Source organism: Pipistrellus hanaki (assembly GCF_964339955.1).
Source record: "Pipistrellus hanaki genome assembly, chromosome: 2".
Classification (NCBI taxonomy): domain Eukaryota; kingdom Metazoa; phylum Chordata; class Mammalia; order Chiroptera; family Vespertilionidae; genus Pipistrellus; species Pipistrellus hanaki.
The window spans coordinates 12,645,723-12,662,273 of record NC_140504.1 but is presented as its reverse complement, the minus strand read 5'-3'; the positions used below and the strand labels follow the sequence as shown (position 1 = coordinate 12,662,273).

The window sequence follows — 16,551 nt, the reverse complement described above, 5'->3', positions numbered from 1 at the left end:
GGATCCTCTAATAAACTTCTCTGCCTGGAGGAAATGTCCTCAACTCAAGGATAGCATCTGGTATATGTATTATATGCTCAAGGACAGGATCCACGCCTAATTGAACACCATCACCCCTCTCCTGAAGGGTCTCTGGGAAAATAGTTGCCGTTGCTGACACTGTAGTTGTTGAAAGAATTCCAGATGAAACATCCTTTCTTTATTTTATTTTGATAGCACATGAAATACTTTTTGCCATTGCTTATACTAATCCATTTGACAGTCTTTGCAGGCTATCTCAAATTGAATAACTGAATCTATAAGCTTACCCTTTCAAGTATTAATGGACCTTAAAAACTAAGCTTCTGGCATTAATGATGGCATCCCCTTCATCCAGAATTGATTTCTCCTGTTACATTCCCTGCCTGCATTACTGTGACATTCTCTGAGAACAACAGATGTATTTATGTTATAATACATGAAATCTAATCTCTTATCAAGGCATGGCCTTGTATTCCTTTTACATCTCAAATATACTTTTGTCTCCATAATCATGCCTTTCAACAGCTCTGCCTTTTCCATTTTCTTTCCCCCTTGAATTGATACAAATTGTTTCTCTACTCTCGGTCTCACAATTCCAACTTCTTCTCCATCAAATCTTTCAACCCTTAAAATGTGCATGTGTTTCCCATTATCTTCAAGGGAAAAATCAAAGCCACTTTTCTTGACGTTGGAAGTTTTTTATGGTCCAGTCCCATCTCCCTAAGCTTTCAGCCATGAGCAAGCTGTGGCTCAGCCATATGGCGATACTGCAAGCATCCCACCCCAGCTGCTTGGTGTCTGTGTATGCAAATTAACCTTCCATCTTTGTTGGGTTAATTTGCATACTCACTCCTGATTGGCTGGTGGGCATCACGAATGTATGGTCAACTTGCATGTTTCTCTTTTATTAGTGTAGACAAGATATGGATTAAAGAGTTAGCTACTTCCCAAGGATTAGGGGAGAGACTGGGAAAAGTAAGAGCATCTACTTCCATAACTTTTCCTCCTCCACCCTGAGTTATCTCTGGTTCCTTAAAGAGAGTGAGAGCCCTACAATTTTCATATAGATCTAAATGAGTTACTTTGGTCTGTCCTTTCCTGGAACCAAGGTAGTTTAACCAAATATTATACTCATAGAGAAAGAAAATAGTGACTCACTGCTATTTTTTATCCTTCTCCATAATTAAATGGGCTTTGTGAATAGTAATGGAGTGGAATGGTACGTGTGGTGTGGAGAATGGAATACAAGCAAGCTGGTAGAAACTACACATAATCTTGGGGGAAACCAAAGCACCAGCCTTCAGAGGAGATCTAGCTTTTCAGGCTGTTTTTAGGCATGCAGCCTGGAAAGACTATTTATTAAGAGTACTTCAGACTGTAATGGTATTGACTTTAAATATAACAGGAATAATGCAGTGTGTGAAAATAGTTTTAAATATGGAGTTGTGTATCTATAGCTATATCAGGACCTCTAATTTTTATTATTATTATTATTATTATTATTATTATTATTATTATTATTATATACTAGAGGCCTGATGCATGAAATTCGTGCAAGAGTAGGCCTTCCTTCCTTGGGCAGCTGGCACTGGCTTTCCTTTGGCACCCGGGACCTGGGCTTCCCTCGCAGAGGGAGGCCCTGCCCAATTGCCACAGCTCACTGCTGGTCAGTGGCCTGGGGCTCTCTCTTTGGGGCAATTATGGAGCACGCCAATTGACTGCCCCACCAGCTGGTGGCCTAGGCCTCCCTCTGTGGGACAATCATTGGGGGCGATGGCCGAGCTCCCGACCAATCACATTGCATCTGCCGTAGCTGGCAGATGGGTGTCATAGTATGGTCCCAGATGGTCATAGTATGGTCCCGGATGGTCATCTACATGGTCGTCCAGATGGTTTTTCCGCTGTTCAGTTGATTTGCATAATACATTTTTATTATATAGGATAATAAACAAAACTGACTTACAGTAGCTATTTACTTTGTTTATTATTCGCTTAATTATTGTTGTTAATTATTATTTCTTATCTACTGTACTTTGTTTTCAAAATAATTGAAGGTGGCATATATAAGTGTATTATGTCATGGACAAATCCTTGCACTCAATATTCTCTTATAAAAGTGGGGGTTATGATATTAATTTATATATAGATATACACTGAGTGGCCAGATTATTATGATCTCTCAATGCATAATAATCTGTCCACTCATTGTACTTCTCGTGAGCACCTCATTTATTTGACATCAAAGATACTATAAATTATGCACCTGATCAGTTTTCCCCTTTGCACTGGCTGTTGGAAAGCTCAGGGTAAATGGGTGGTTGATCTCTAGCAAACGTCTAGAATACTTTTGGTACCCACTTTTTATGCGTTCAGAGATCATTATAAACTGGCCACTCTGTGTGTATATGTGTGTGTGTGTGTGTGTGTGTGTGTGTATAGTTTTTTTAAGTGCTAAGTTTAATATATGTAAATATTTGCTACTAATATGGTTCACATGTATATAAAAATTAAATTATGAACATCTATTTTACTACATTAAAACATTAACTTGAGCCTGACCTTAAGAAGGAAATATCATTTGGTAGACGTAGTATGTTAACCACTTGTATCCATTCTGCGATTATAATTTCTATTTTAAAACATTTGTAATATTTTCTCATCTGTTTCCATAGATTGCCTGTGTTTGTATATTTATAATTACATTTATTTTGAAGTGTTAGTTGGATATCAGTCCATCCATTAACAAAGTTTGACTCATCAAACCTTCCCTGGTCTCCATTCAATCTGGAGTGAGTTAGTTCTATAGGTTTATTTTTTTATTATTATTATTATTTCAGGGTTCACATGAGATTAACACTGAACTGTGTTCTCTAAAGTCGCTCAGATCAAACATGTAGGTTACGTTCTTTCTGTCTTTGACACCCTAACCTTCCCCAAAACAAAAAATTCTCCTCCACATCCCAGTTTCCCCCAACAGAATCAACGAGAGGGGAACTTCATCTGACCTCTGCTTGAACATCGCTTCATCTCCAGTTCTAATTAGTCTCATTTTGTCTTTATAATCACAAGCTCTTATGCCTTAGAATTATTTTTTTTCAAAATAGCAGTTTTAATAAAATCAACCATTGATTTATTCCTCTTCTGGGAGAAGCAGTTGGACCCTGCCAAGGGACTGCATTGACTGGTGCCCCCAGACACGTGTGTTTTCCCTCACATGCTTCCTTTACCTCAGCAGAAAAGTATTCTGCTCCAGTTTTATTGACTCTCCTGATAACTGGCGCCTTTTAAATCTTGAGCTCTCTTTAATCAGATTCCTGTATTTGTCTTTCTTGCACAAACTCTTGAAGATGTGCCCCTGAAAAGTTTGAGGCTGCAAACATAACGATATTGCAAAAGCAATACATTTACCCACAATACCTTATTTTTCTTATTACACAATTTGACTCATTCTATGCCCGTCTTCCCAACGTACATTGCAAGTCTTCTCTCCTATTGCATCTGATCGTTTTTTTTTTCTAAAAATGGGACAATATTATTCTATATTACATGATTAATGGGAAAAATCTTCTCAGGACTGACAATATAAACAACAGTAGGGCATATTATATTCTACGTCTAATTGCACATAATTGCTACAATTTAAAACAAAGTTTCATTTAGGTTTACAGAGACAGAGTCCATACATGGCCCATTTAATAATAGCTGTTGATATTTGCTGAGCCCTCATTTTGTAACAGAAGGTTTGGCTTTGGGTGGTGGGCACATAATGAAAGGCGTGTATTCACTTCACAACATACTCCTTTTAATCTCAGAATAAAAAGAAGGCAGGATTTTACCATGATTTGCAACAAGTCCCCCAACTGAACTCATCAGTCCCCTAGATGGCAGATTTCTTATTGCCATGTGGAGATCAGGTTTTTGTTGTTTTGTTTGTTTGTTTGTTTGTTTTGTGTGTGTGTGTGTGTGTGTGTGTGTGTGTTTTCCCCCTCTAACAATTGGTTAATATGTACAGAAGGGAATCCTATAATTTACTAGAGGCCCAGTGCATGTGCCCAGGGATGGGGTGTGCCTCAGCCCAGCCTGCACCGTCTCCAATCTGGGACCCCTTGAGGGATGTCTGACTGTCCATTTCGCCCTGACCTCAGACATTACTCTCACAATCCAGGACTGCTGGCTCTCAACTGCTCGCCTGCCTGCCATCCTGATTGCCCCTAATCGCTTCTGCCTGCCAGCCTGATCATTCCCTAATTACTCCCCTGCCAGTCTGATTGATGCCTAACTGCTCCCCTGCCAGCCTGTTTACCCCTAATTACCTTCTCCTACAGGCCTGGTCACCCCTAACTGCCCTCCCTGCAGACCTAGTCCCTCCCAACTGCCCTCCCCTGCTGGCCATCTTGTGGCTGCAATATTGTATTCACATGGGGGCAGCCATCTTGTGTGTTTGAGTGACAGTCAATTTACATATTATTCTTTTATTATATAGGAGAATTAGATAGAATAGAGGCCTGGTGCACAGGTGGGGGCCCTGAAGAATGTCCCGGGTCAGGGTGAGGGTTCCCTTGGGATGTAGGGTGGCCTGGGTGAGGGGTCTGATGGTTTGCAGGCTAGCCACTCCCCCCAGCGACCCATGTGGAGGCCCTGGTATTTGGGATTTAGTTATCTTCTATAATCTAAACTTTGTAACCTTGAGCAGAGGCAAACCTCCTGCTCACTCTGTGGCTGCAGCCATTTTTGTTGGGATTTATTTATCTTTTATAATTAAAACTTTGTAGCCATAAGCGGAGGCCAAGGCAGGCCAGAGCAGGCATAAAGCATGGCTTCCTCCATTGCTGGGGAAACCCAAGCCTCCTACTCTCTTCGTGGCTGGTTGTGTTAATTTGCATACTCACTCCTGATTGGCTAGTGGACATGGCTTGTGGGTATAGGGGGTGTATGGTCAATTTGCATATTATTGTTTTATATGGATAACAACAATTCAAAAATCTATAAAGGGCCACAAGAGACCTCAATAATCAGTAAAGTAAAAGATACCTTCAAGATAACATCTGACACATATGGACATGAATGAAGCTCAGCATAATTCATGTGTAATTTAATTTGTAGCAACATTCATAAGTTTTGCATTAACAGATAATTTAGAAAGCAATGTCAGTATTTAATTGTCTTTGCAAGTTACTTATGACCAGTTATGTCTTGCCTTACACTTTTTAAAAATATTTTTTTATTAATTTCAGAGAGGATAGGAGAGGGAGAGAGAGATAGAAACATTATTGATGGGAGAAAATCATTAATTGGCTGCAAGCACCCTACTAGTGATCAAGCGTGAAACTCAGTAATGTGCCCTGACTGGGAATCAAACCTTGACTTTCTGATTCATTGTTTGATACTTAACCACTGAACCATATGGGCAAGCATGGCCTTCCTTTTTTGTTTGCATAATATTTAATGGCTTTTAATAAACGTGTAGGTATCCAAAACATGTGTCTTCTTTTAATTTATCTTTATTTTTTAAAGTATTACAGATGTCTCTTTTTTTCCCTCCATTGACCCCTTCTATCCCAATTCTTCGCCTTCCAGGCCTATGACAATATTGTCATTGTTCACCGGCTATGCATATATGCGTATGAACTCTTTGGTTAATCTCTTCTCATGCCCCTCTAAGATTTATCAATCTGTTCCATTTGTATTTTTAAAAGGGAACCTAGTTAAGAAGCAGATAGAATTTAATTTTAGTTAGATAAAGTTCCCAACTGTAAGTAAAATTAGTTCCCTGCAATAGATTATGTTTTCAAGTACAGTATGGTTTTCTTCTTTATGCAGGTACACTTAGTTCTACTGGGAGGAAAGAGTGTGCAATCCTTCTAAAATACTAAATGTAATAGGGCGAAAGAGTGTGCAATTCTGCCTACACTATGGTTTTCTCTCTTCTTTTTGCCAAGATTGATTTCCTTTTTCAGTGAAAAAATCTTGTTCAACCCTCATTTCTAGCAAGTTTTTTTGAAAAAAGTTATCTGCCTTATTACATTATTTTCTCCATAAGATCTTACAGCACTGGGTACATCTCTGTAAATGTTTGAAAAGTTGGGTATTTGAAAGGAGTCAACAGATTACACAGAATATGAACATGAAAAGATTTTATTCCAAAGGAAAATATATGGTGTAGTAAGAGCAAAATAATGCAGTTGAGCATCAGGCCTTCCAGAGACAATTGTGTGTGTGAGATTCCCCAGGGCCCTGTTCACACACCAGGGTAGTGCTGTGTCTTCAGTGTAAACCACTGAGATCTGAATGAGAAATCTCAAAGAACCCCTGGGGAGCTGAAGGACTGGGGAAGGGGCCTTTCAGTAATCAAAGTTGGCTTCAAAAATTGGTGAGTCCGGATGCAAATGATCAGTGCAGAAAATGATGCTGGGGATAGCTGGGGCAGTTTCCGATCCATCATAAATTCCAACGTCTTTGTCTTTGCTAAAAGTCAATTAACAGACGTTCAAGTATCCCCAGAGATATTTTAGAACTTTTTTCCAGCTGAGCTATAATCAGACTCCATGTCTGTAATCTCTCTGTCAGTGTAGCTTCCACACTGACTTGAAATTAGCCATTTATGTATGAAATTATCTCATTAACTACACCATTGATGCTTCAAGGACAGAAGTAATATTTTATTGCTTCAAGGGATATTTTGGAGTTTTGTATTCAGAAAGCAGTGAATAACTTTTGGGATAATTTCTTCCGTTTCTAATTATTTTGTACAAAAGGGTCATTACTGCAATTACAAAGACTATTTTATTTGATAATAATATTTTTTTTTTCTTTTTAGGTTAAATAACCCAAATTATCTTACTATTCTCTTGAAGACATTTCTCCCCTTACATTACCATTCTACTAATCCAATTCTAGTTAATTTTCATGCATTTTAACATTAGTAAATTAAATTATTAGGCACAGTACCTTTTGTTGTTGGCTTTCATAGGTTTCTCTACCTAGATATTTATGTCACCTGTGAATAAAGACAATTTCACTTTGTGTATCCAGATTTCCATCTGGTATCAGTTCCCAAATGAACAAATGACTTCCTTTATCATTTCTTACAGGTACATTTGCTAAGGATGATTAACTTCACCCATTTCATGTCTGAGGAAGGATTTCACCTTCATATTTGAAATGAAATTTTGCTCAGTATAGAATTCTGAATTGACAGTTTTTTTCCCTCTTTCAGTATCTTAAAAAATCCTGACCCTGGATCTTAGGCCTAATTATTTTAGATCAAAAGTTTGTTCTCATCCAGATTGTGTGCCTTTGCACACAAAGGGTACTATCTCCACCCCATCCTGTCAGATTTTTGAAGATTTTCTTTTTTATCACTTATTTTAAGCAATTTAAATACAATATACTTTATTGTTATTTTCATCATTTGTGTTTTGTTGACAGATGGGTCAACATTTGAAAATGTTTTAGACATTAGCTCTTCAAATATTGTTTAATGCTTTTTAGGAGTTCAATTTTAGTTATTTGGCTACTTGAACTTATTCTACTGATCTCTGTTCTATTTATTCCCCTTTACCTATTTTTTCTTCATGTATTGATTTTTATATCATCTCTGTTGATATAAGTTCAAGTTAATAATATTTACTTCTACAATATTTGTTCTATTAATTCTATCTCATGTACTTTTGATTTCAGACACTGTAGTTTTAATATGTAGAAATTTGATTTTTAAAAATATCTTCTGAGTCTCTAACATGATAGTTTTTCTTTTAGATTCTGGGACATATGGAATGTCATTTTAATAACTGATTTTCTGTTCTTGTCCACTAACAACCAATCTTGGTCTTTTAGGGGTCAGTGTTGGTTGATTGTATATTTACATCATCATGTCTCATATTTCTTCCTTATTACATATTTAATAATTTGACTTTGGGTGCCAGATGTGGATTTTACCTCTATAATGTACTGAATATTTTTTGTTTTTCTTTATATATGTTGGGCCTTTGTCCAGGAATGCAGATAAATTACTTGGAAACAGTTTAATCCTTTCTGTTTATTTCTTTAAGCTTCGTTAGGTAGGGAGAATACCCCAGAGCTTATTTTGTAAAGTATTTCTAATTACTCTATTTGACATGCATTATGAGGTATTTTAAAATTATGATTCTGGCCGTGGGAATAGGAACTGTTCTTTGTTCTACTTGAGCTTTAGAAATTATTCCTTCTAATTGGCCTCAGTGGTTTCCTCTCATGGTTGCACTCCTCAGTACTTACCAGAACTCAAGGGAACTCACTGAAAATCTCAGGAAGTCCTCCTTCCTTGTGCACCTCCCCAGTCTGACCTCTCCGGTCTGGCACTCTGTCCAGTGAAACACAGTCAGACACCTGACTTATCAGACTACCTGCCCTGGCTCCTCAGACTTCTAGATTCCAACTGAGCTCCTCCTCTCTGTACCTCAGCTCAGACACTCTCCAGTCAGTAGCCTGGGCCAGTAATAGGACTTACCTCACTTCCTCTCATATTTCAGAGATCACAGTTGAATCATTTTGTTGACTGATTAACAATGTCTTGAAAACAGATACTTTATGCAATGTGTAAACATTTTGAGTTGTTTCTACATCTTGACTGGAAGCTGACATATTTCTTACATATTTCAATATAGTGAAGAAAGTTATAAACATTATTTTAAACACTTGGATACTTGCCCTAGCAATATGTTTTGCTCAATATGATATTGCATCCTTATACCTAAATTCTGTCATAAGAATATTTTAGTGTTCCATTCTGTACTGACATCAAAATAATTTGTTTTACCTAAACTGAAATGATCCTATATAATAAAGATGTAATATGCAAATGGTCATTATGCCATGAAGCGTAACAACCAACAATGTAATGACCAGATCAGGGATCAGCAGGAGGGTGGGGAAGTAAGCTACAAGCTGGCAGTGGATAGCTACAGGAAGGGGCAGGGAAGCAAGCTATGAGGGAGAAGTGGGGGTGAGGAGGGAACTACAGGAGGGCAGCAGTGAACTACTGGCTACAAGTGGGTGGCAGAGAGCTACAGGAGGGAGCATGGCAGCAAGCTATGAAGGGAGAGTAGGGGGAGGGGAAGAGAGTTACTGGTGAGCTACTAGCACACAGATTCGTGCACAGGGCTACTAGTATATATGTATAAATTATATATATATATATATATATATATATATATATATATATATATATATATATATATATATATGTAACAAAGAGAAATTGCTATGGCACCCAAGTAACAAAAAACACAGAGGACCACAAAGTAGACATGGCCGTAGGGGACAACCCAGGGCTCATAGCTGAAAAGAGCAGGCTAAAGGCCTTTAAGTACTATCACTTGTTCCACATGATTATCCTGGAAAGGCAGAGGTAGGTCAGAAAGCAGGACAAATTTTTTTTTTTTGCAATGGCTGCTCTCTAACATCATTTGAACTGTCCGTACACAGGAGAGTTTTCTCCTGCCCCTTTGCCATTGGCAGCTGGAAAAACCTTTAGAAAATGACACTTATTATGTCCACACACTTTGTTTTGCAATTAGTACATTTATTTTTGTTAACTTAATCATACTCCAATGTTGATGCTGGATTGACAACAGGGCGTTGCAAAGCTAATTTGAAAGAACTAAGGCAACTAACTGAAACACAGCCAACATTCTAGGTATCTCAGAAACAGGAAGAATGTAGAAGCAGTGGGATCTGCAGTACCTGATAGATAAAAAGAAGCAACAAGAAGTCAAAGAATTTTCAGAATATATTGGGCATATCCTAGCAATGAGTTAAAGAAAGGGAAGGGCTTAGATGATCTGGAGTAGAAACAAGTGGTACCTCAGAGAAGGAAATCTTTGAGATTTTCCTGCTTTAGAACCATCAATACCTGATTTCTCCAGGACTTGTGAACTGATACAGTGAATCAGCTAATAGGATCTGGTACAGTGGTGCCTCACACAACGAACTTAATTCGTTCCAGGAGCAAGTTTGTTATGCGGAAAGTTCGTTATGTGAAATGCGTTTTCCCATAACAATACATGTTAAAAAAAATAATTTGTTCTGTAGCATAAAATATGCTAAGATGACATAAAAAAAGATAAATTTTTTGTTATTATTTTTATTTAGCTACATCTAAAAACATAATTTTTTAAAAAAAAAAACACATTTTTTTAATTTTAAGACAAAGTAGAGTCTACCGAATCTTGCACATCTTCATCCATTTTCTGCTTTTTGGCCGATGGTTTCATAAAAAACCTGTCCAAAGTTCACTGTGCGAGGCGTTCGTTATGCGAGGCACCACTGTATATAATTGTTATAAAACAATTAGAATGAAAAATTACCTTACAGGATATAATTTTTAAAAGAATGCATATGTTTGTTTTCAAATTATATACAGTAAAATTCGCTGTACAGTTCTATGAGTTTTAATGTATGCATAGGTTTCTTTCACCACCAGCACAGTGAGTGTACAGAATCCTTCCATTACCTCCTTCCACTCTTTTATGCTTCCCTTTGTAGTCGCACCTTCTTACAACTTCCAAACTCAGTGTGGCAAATGATAACATGAATAGGCCAAGTCTCAATGGAAGTCAGCATTCCAGAGTCACTTTCCTTCCCTGCACAACATCATGTTTTTTGAAGCTAAAGAATGAAAAACAGACATTTTCTAGAAATCATTGACTACTCCATGTGTATAGAGTATAAATCCTTGTAACTTTCTTAAAACAGGATGTGTAAGCCTGGCTGGTGTTGCTCAGTGGCTGAGCATCAAACTTTGAACCAGGAGGTCACAGTTCAATTCCGTCAGGGCACATGCCTGGGTTTGAGGCTTGACTTCCAGTGTAGGGTGTGCAGAGGCAACGGATCAGTCATTTCTCTCTCATCATTCGTGTTTCTATATTTCCCTCTCTGTTCATCTCTGAAATAAAAAATATATATTTACATATATGTATATACTAGTATATTATTATATATGCATGTAATATATACTAAAGGCCCAATGCATAAAATTCATGCAAGAGTAGGCCTTCACAGCTGCAGTGGTTGCTTTGATCCCCTCTAGCTGCCTCGATCCCATGGCTTCAGCCCCGAGTCATCCAGAAGGTCGTCCAGAAGGATGTCTGGAAGGCCATTTGGTAAATTTGCATATTATGTTTTTATTATTATAGATAGATAGAAGTTTCAGATGTTGTAAATAATGCAAAAAAATAGTATTTTTTAAAAAATTAAAAAAGAGGAGATGTGCGACTTATGAGAGAAAAATAAACTTGAATGTTTTATAATATTATAGTAATTCCATTTAAAGTTATTTAATCCAACCCAATAGCATATTTATAACTAGGTAAATATACAAAAAACTACACTGTGGTCTAAAACAGTGGCTAAAAACCTTCCATGACATTTGGGCTAGTGAACATCTCTGAAAATTTAAATGCTGTTACACTTCACAATAGTTTTAGACCTATTCTTCAAAGTTCTATGTAAACATACAATATTAATATTGTTCTGCTAATCTATTCTATACTTTGCACTAGCAAAGTTGATGTATCATAAAACATAAACGTCAATATTTGTCAGTTCTTACATATCCTCCAGCATATGGGGTGCACTTTATGGAAAAGAAAATTGTGATGAAAATAAATAATTTTTTAGGTTAGTAACAGTAACAGGACAACCACGGGGCATGTGACTCTCCATTTGGAAGTGTTTCTATTCTCACAAATACTTTTCTTGTACAGATAATTTCTATAAAAGCATTTACTTTCATTATAGTTCTCTAATGGGTTAAAATATTCATTGTAGTAATAAAGAACAGGCATAATGTTCTTATAACTTCATTTATAATAATCAAATGAAAAGAATTGCATTTTGATTAAAATGTTATTTTTTCCATAATTACAGGGAGGGAAAATGAGATGCAGAAAGTTAAATTTCAATGCACTTAAAATGCAGAGTTCATATGTAAAAAAAGTCCATCCTATTATAACACTAGTAATTATTGTGTTACTTTAGAGACAGCATGTCAGACATCATGCCCCTTGTACCTGAATTCATAAGGGGAGAAACTTGATTTATTGTGATTAATTAGTAAGATACATATCAGCTTCTCTTCTCACTATCAATGGCGATAATGCAGCATTAATGCTGACCTGACTGCCATCTTGGGATATTTAATTATAATCACACTGGTAAATGACAGTCTGGTCATACTGTTTGTTATATGTTAAAAACAAATCTATTAATGTAACTAATTTGGAGAATATCAGCTTGTCATATTAAATTGAAAATCATAAAAGTGTGCATTAAATCAAAATTTATGCTGTACTTGGAAATGTAGCTCCTCTTATGGATGTTATTGATTTGTTTATTGCAAACAGTGCATTTCAGTAACAGTTTCAACAAGTATGAAATGTGCAGCACACACAGTTTTTGTAATGTAATTAGTTAGAAATTGGGGAAGCTTAATTTCAAATTGAATTGTTCATGAAAATCTATTTCATACTCTCTATGGCTTGAGCAGTTTCTCTTTATAAAATGGTCTATAGTTGTTTAAAGAAATTAAATGCAGTTAATCAGAAAGAACATTATGGTTTGACACCTAATTTGAAAGCCCTGTCTTGAAGCAATGAAGGATTGCTTATAGAATTACATACACTGATGAGAACCCAAATAGCAAATCCATTCATGCACCAAGTAGATCTCAGCACTGCTATAAGCCAGGGTAGTATATTCTGTCTTTTTGTGAACAATATATATATACCACCACTTCTGCTGTTGTTTATACTAACCTGTAAAACATTTTTAAATGATTTTTTTTATTTTTAGAGAGAGGGGAAGGGAGAGTGACAGAGATATAAAACATCAATGAAAGAGGAACATCATCAATTAGCTATATATATATATATATATATATATATATATATATAGTTTATATATATATATATATATATATATAACTAATATATATATATAGTTTATTTTGATAGATTCAAAGTAATATAAAGGCATTAGAGTGAATTATCTAATTAGTCTACATCAGAAAGTAGATCTGTGATCTTACAGTCATTAGAGATTAAGTCAGCCTGTTGATATAAGTACAGATATTGACTACCAAGTTTTAAATCTCAGGCCCACCCCCTGTGGCTCAGCGATTGAGTGTCAACCTGGGAACCGAGAGATACTGGTTCGATTCCCAGTCAGGTCACATGCCTGGGGAGCAGACTTGATCCCCAGTGGGGGCCATGTGGAAGGTAGCTAATTGATGATGTTCCTCTTTCATTGATGTTTTATATCTCTGTCACTCTCCCTTCCCCTCTCTCTAAAAATAAAAAAAATCATTTAAAAATGTTTTACAGGTTAGTATAAACAACAGCAGAAGTGGTGGTAAAAATGACCCAACAGTATTGCTGAAATGTTCTTCATCTCTCTATCTATGTTAATTCGTTTTCAGTGCCACCAGCCATCACGATGCCTCAGAAAGCCTTCAACGCCACAGCAGAGAGAGGAGAGGAGATGACATTATCCTGCAGGGCCTCTGGCTCTCCGGAGCCCACCATCTCTTGGTACAGGTAGGCCGTGTGCCCACATCCCCTCTGATCTGTGTCCTTAATCACGCTTATGAAAAAAGAGTTGTGACCTTTTCATTATATCTGGAAGGAAAGCATTGTTTTTGGATTTTATTTAAAAGGCTATTATGCTTTTGTGTTCATTTACATTGAATAGATTCAATTGTTAGAGATCAGCAGTGACTTAACCCAAGTCAAAGGTCTACCCATAGAGCTTAGCATTCTGTCTATAAGGCATGTTTCTTTTTTAAATTCATTTATTTTTTTACATTTCACACTTCATGTGTTTGCATTGCATTTTTTACCCTTTACTTTTAATTTTTTTTCAATTACAGTTTATATTATTTTATATTCGTTTCAGGTGTATTTAGCATAGTGGTTAGACAGTTTTATAATTTACAATGTAATTTCCTCGATAATTCAAGTACCCACTTGGCACCGCATAACTTATTACAATATGATTGATATTGTCTATGCTGAGTTTAACATTCCCATGATTATTTCTCAGTCCATACAGGTAAATAATATAGGCAAAATTGTATAAACCACAAGTTATTGAAACTTCTAGTGTATTATTATTTTATCAGTAGTGATAGTATTAAACAAAATCAATATTTTCCACTGAATAGACTGAGAAATCGATTGTATCGCCAACTGCATCGAAAGATCTCTTTATACATGAAATTCTGGAGAAAAATGCTGAAATGTCATTTTTAATAAATGTAAATATGGGGTTAGCAAAAATATTTTTAAGTTAAAAGTACAGAGTGCTATATATATATTTGCTATTAGTAGTTTATAAACTCTACTTTTGCCCTCTACCCTTATGACATTTTTGCACATTTCATGATATTTTTAGAGATTCCCATAGAAACTGAACAAGCAGATGTTTTTGAGTTATAGAAGGATAAGGATTGTGTGAAGATATGAAACAGTGCTTTCTAGAAAGCAAAGCCAAAGTTCACTGGAGAGATCACTAGGTTATCAGATAACTGTTCTGTTTCAGTAGAGAAAATACTTGTATAATTCTTTGAGATTTTTCTTTTTTAAATTTATATTTGTACAGACAAGTAAGTCTTCCCACCCCTAAGAGCAGAAGCTAAACTTTTTACATCAGTGGACATTAAAATCCATTCAGTTATCTAGAGCACCACTATAAGAAACATGTACATGGAGAGCTGGAAGAAAGAACTAGAGGGAGAGGAAATGACAATAAATAGAATAAAAAAAATATATACAATTATAAGAAGGTACTATGCATATTAAGGGGAATTGTAGAAATTGTTTAAGATTTAAAAATATTTAAAATATTTCTTACTATAAATTGTTATAAAAAAAAGTGTGAAAGACATGGCCTTAGTGGACCACAAAGGCTAGCATTAGGGCAGAATGCATATGGCTTCAGTCCAGAAAGAATATGGAAAGTGTGAAATATTTAAATATAAGAAGGAAAATATTTTTTTAAATGATTTATCCTCATCAGTGAATTAAATTATTATATTCAGCATAATTTATCTAACTTCATTTTCATGTAATCATTTCATCTTACCCTTTTATTGGCAGTACATGTGTTTTCAAAATAAATCAGTTGCATATTTAAATTGTATTTACTTTGAAACTTACTTAAAGTAGGTTTCCATAGAAATTCTATTAAATGTGTCTCAGGAGCCTAGTGAATAAAGTTTTAATTAATACGTGTTGACTCACCAACATAAAAAATGTATATAGAGTTAAAATCACCAAATAAACTTTTTTTTTGTTAATTAATCAAAGTATATATTGAACTAATGTGCTGTTTTGCCTAAGATTGGTATTAATATTTCAATGTAACTCAAATATTATTCTTGCCTATAAAGTCAAAACTATTTTAAAGTATAACTTTAATACATTAAGTTTTTCTGGACTACTAGAAGTATACTTTAGATTGGATTATAGCCTTGTCTATCAAGAGCTATGAAATTATTATCAATTACAGATAAAAAAGTTGAGTATGATGCCCGGCTGGCAATCAATAGGTTGATTGTCAACCTATAAACCAGGAGGTCAGGTTCAATTCCTGTTAGGGCACATGCCTGGGTTGCAAGTTTGATCCCCAGTGTAGGGTATGTAAGAGGCAGAGGATCAATGATTCTCTCTCATCATTGATGTTTCTATCTCTCTCTCCCTCTCCCTTCCTCTCTGAAATCAATAAAAGTATATATTTTTTAAAAGTTAAATATGATAGTCTCCTGAGTTGTGAAGCCTGATTTATGAAGATCTACCTCTTTTCTTTTCTTTAGGAATGGCAAGTTCATTGAAGAAAGTGAAAAGTACATACTGAAAGGAAGCAATACAGAACTCACTGTCAGAAACATAATCAATAGTGATGGAGGCCTTTATGTCTGTAGGGCCACAAATAAGGCAGGAGAAGATGAAAAGCAGGCATTCCTACAAGTCTTTGGTAAGTATTATAGCACTAGTGGCCCAGTGCATGAAATTTGTGCAGGTATCCCTCAGCCCAGCCTGCATGTCTTCAATCTGGGACCCCTTGGGGATGTCTGACAACCAGTTTAGGACTGACTCCATAGGCAGTCAAACATTCCTCTAGCAATCCATCCGGGTCCACTGGCTCCTAACTTCTCACCTGCCTGACTGCCTGATCACCCCTAGCCACTCTGCCTGTCAGCCTACTCTCCCCCAACTGCCTCCCTACTGTCAGCCTAATTTGCTTCCAAATGCCCTTCCCTGCTGGCCTCATGGCCCCCAAATGCCCTCCCCTGCCGGCCTCATGGCCCCCACTGCCCTCCCTGGCTGGTCTCCTGGTTTAATTAACTTTTACCCTTTTATTAGTATAGATAGTGATTAAAACTGTTATGTCTAGAGGGAGAGCTGGCTCAATTTTACTCTGTCACTTTTATGAACTGTTTAACTTTCCAAAATGAAATCCCTGTTTTCTCATCTCTAAAATATATTTTAAAAT

General features: G+C 36.2%; 1 protein-coding gene across 2 annotated transcripts in view; it reads left to right on the top strand.

Moving 5' to 3' along the window:
• Positions 1–16,551, top strand: part of NCAM2 (neural cell adhesion molecule 2) — a 381,172-nt gene that overhangs the window by 243,696 nt on the left and 120,925 nt on the right. For both annotated transcript variants that reach the window (XM_084874323.1, XM_084874324.1), the window contains exons 6-7: positions 13,478–13,595; positions 15,872–16,032. In XM_084874323.1, the coding sequence (XP_084730449.1) occupies positions 13,478–13,595; positions 15,872–16,032 (279 nt within the window). The remainder of the gene's footprint in view (positions 1–13,477; positions 13,596–15,871; positions 16,033–16,551) is intronic.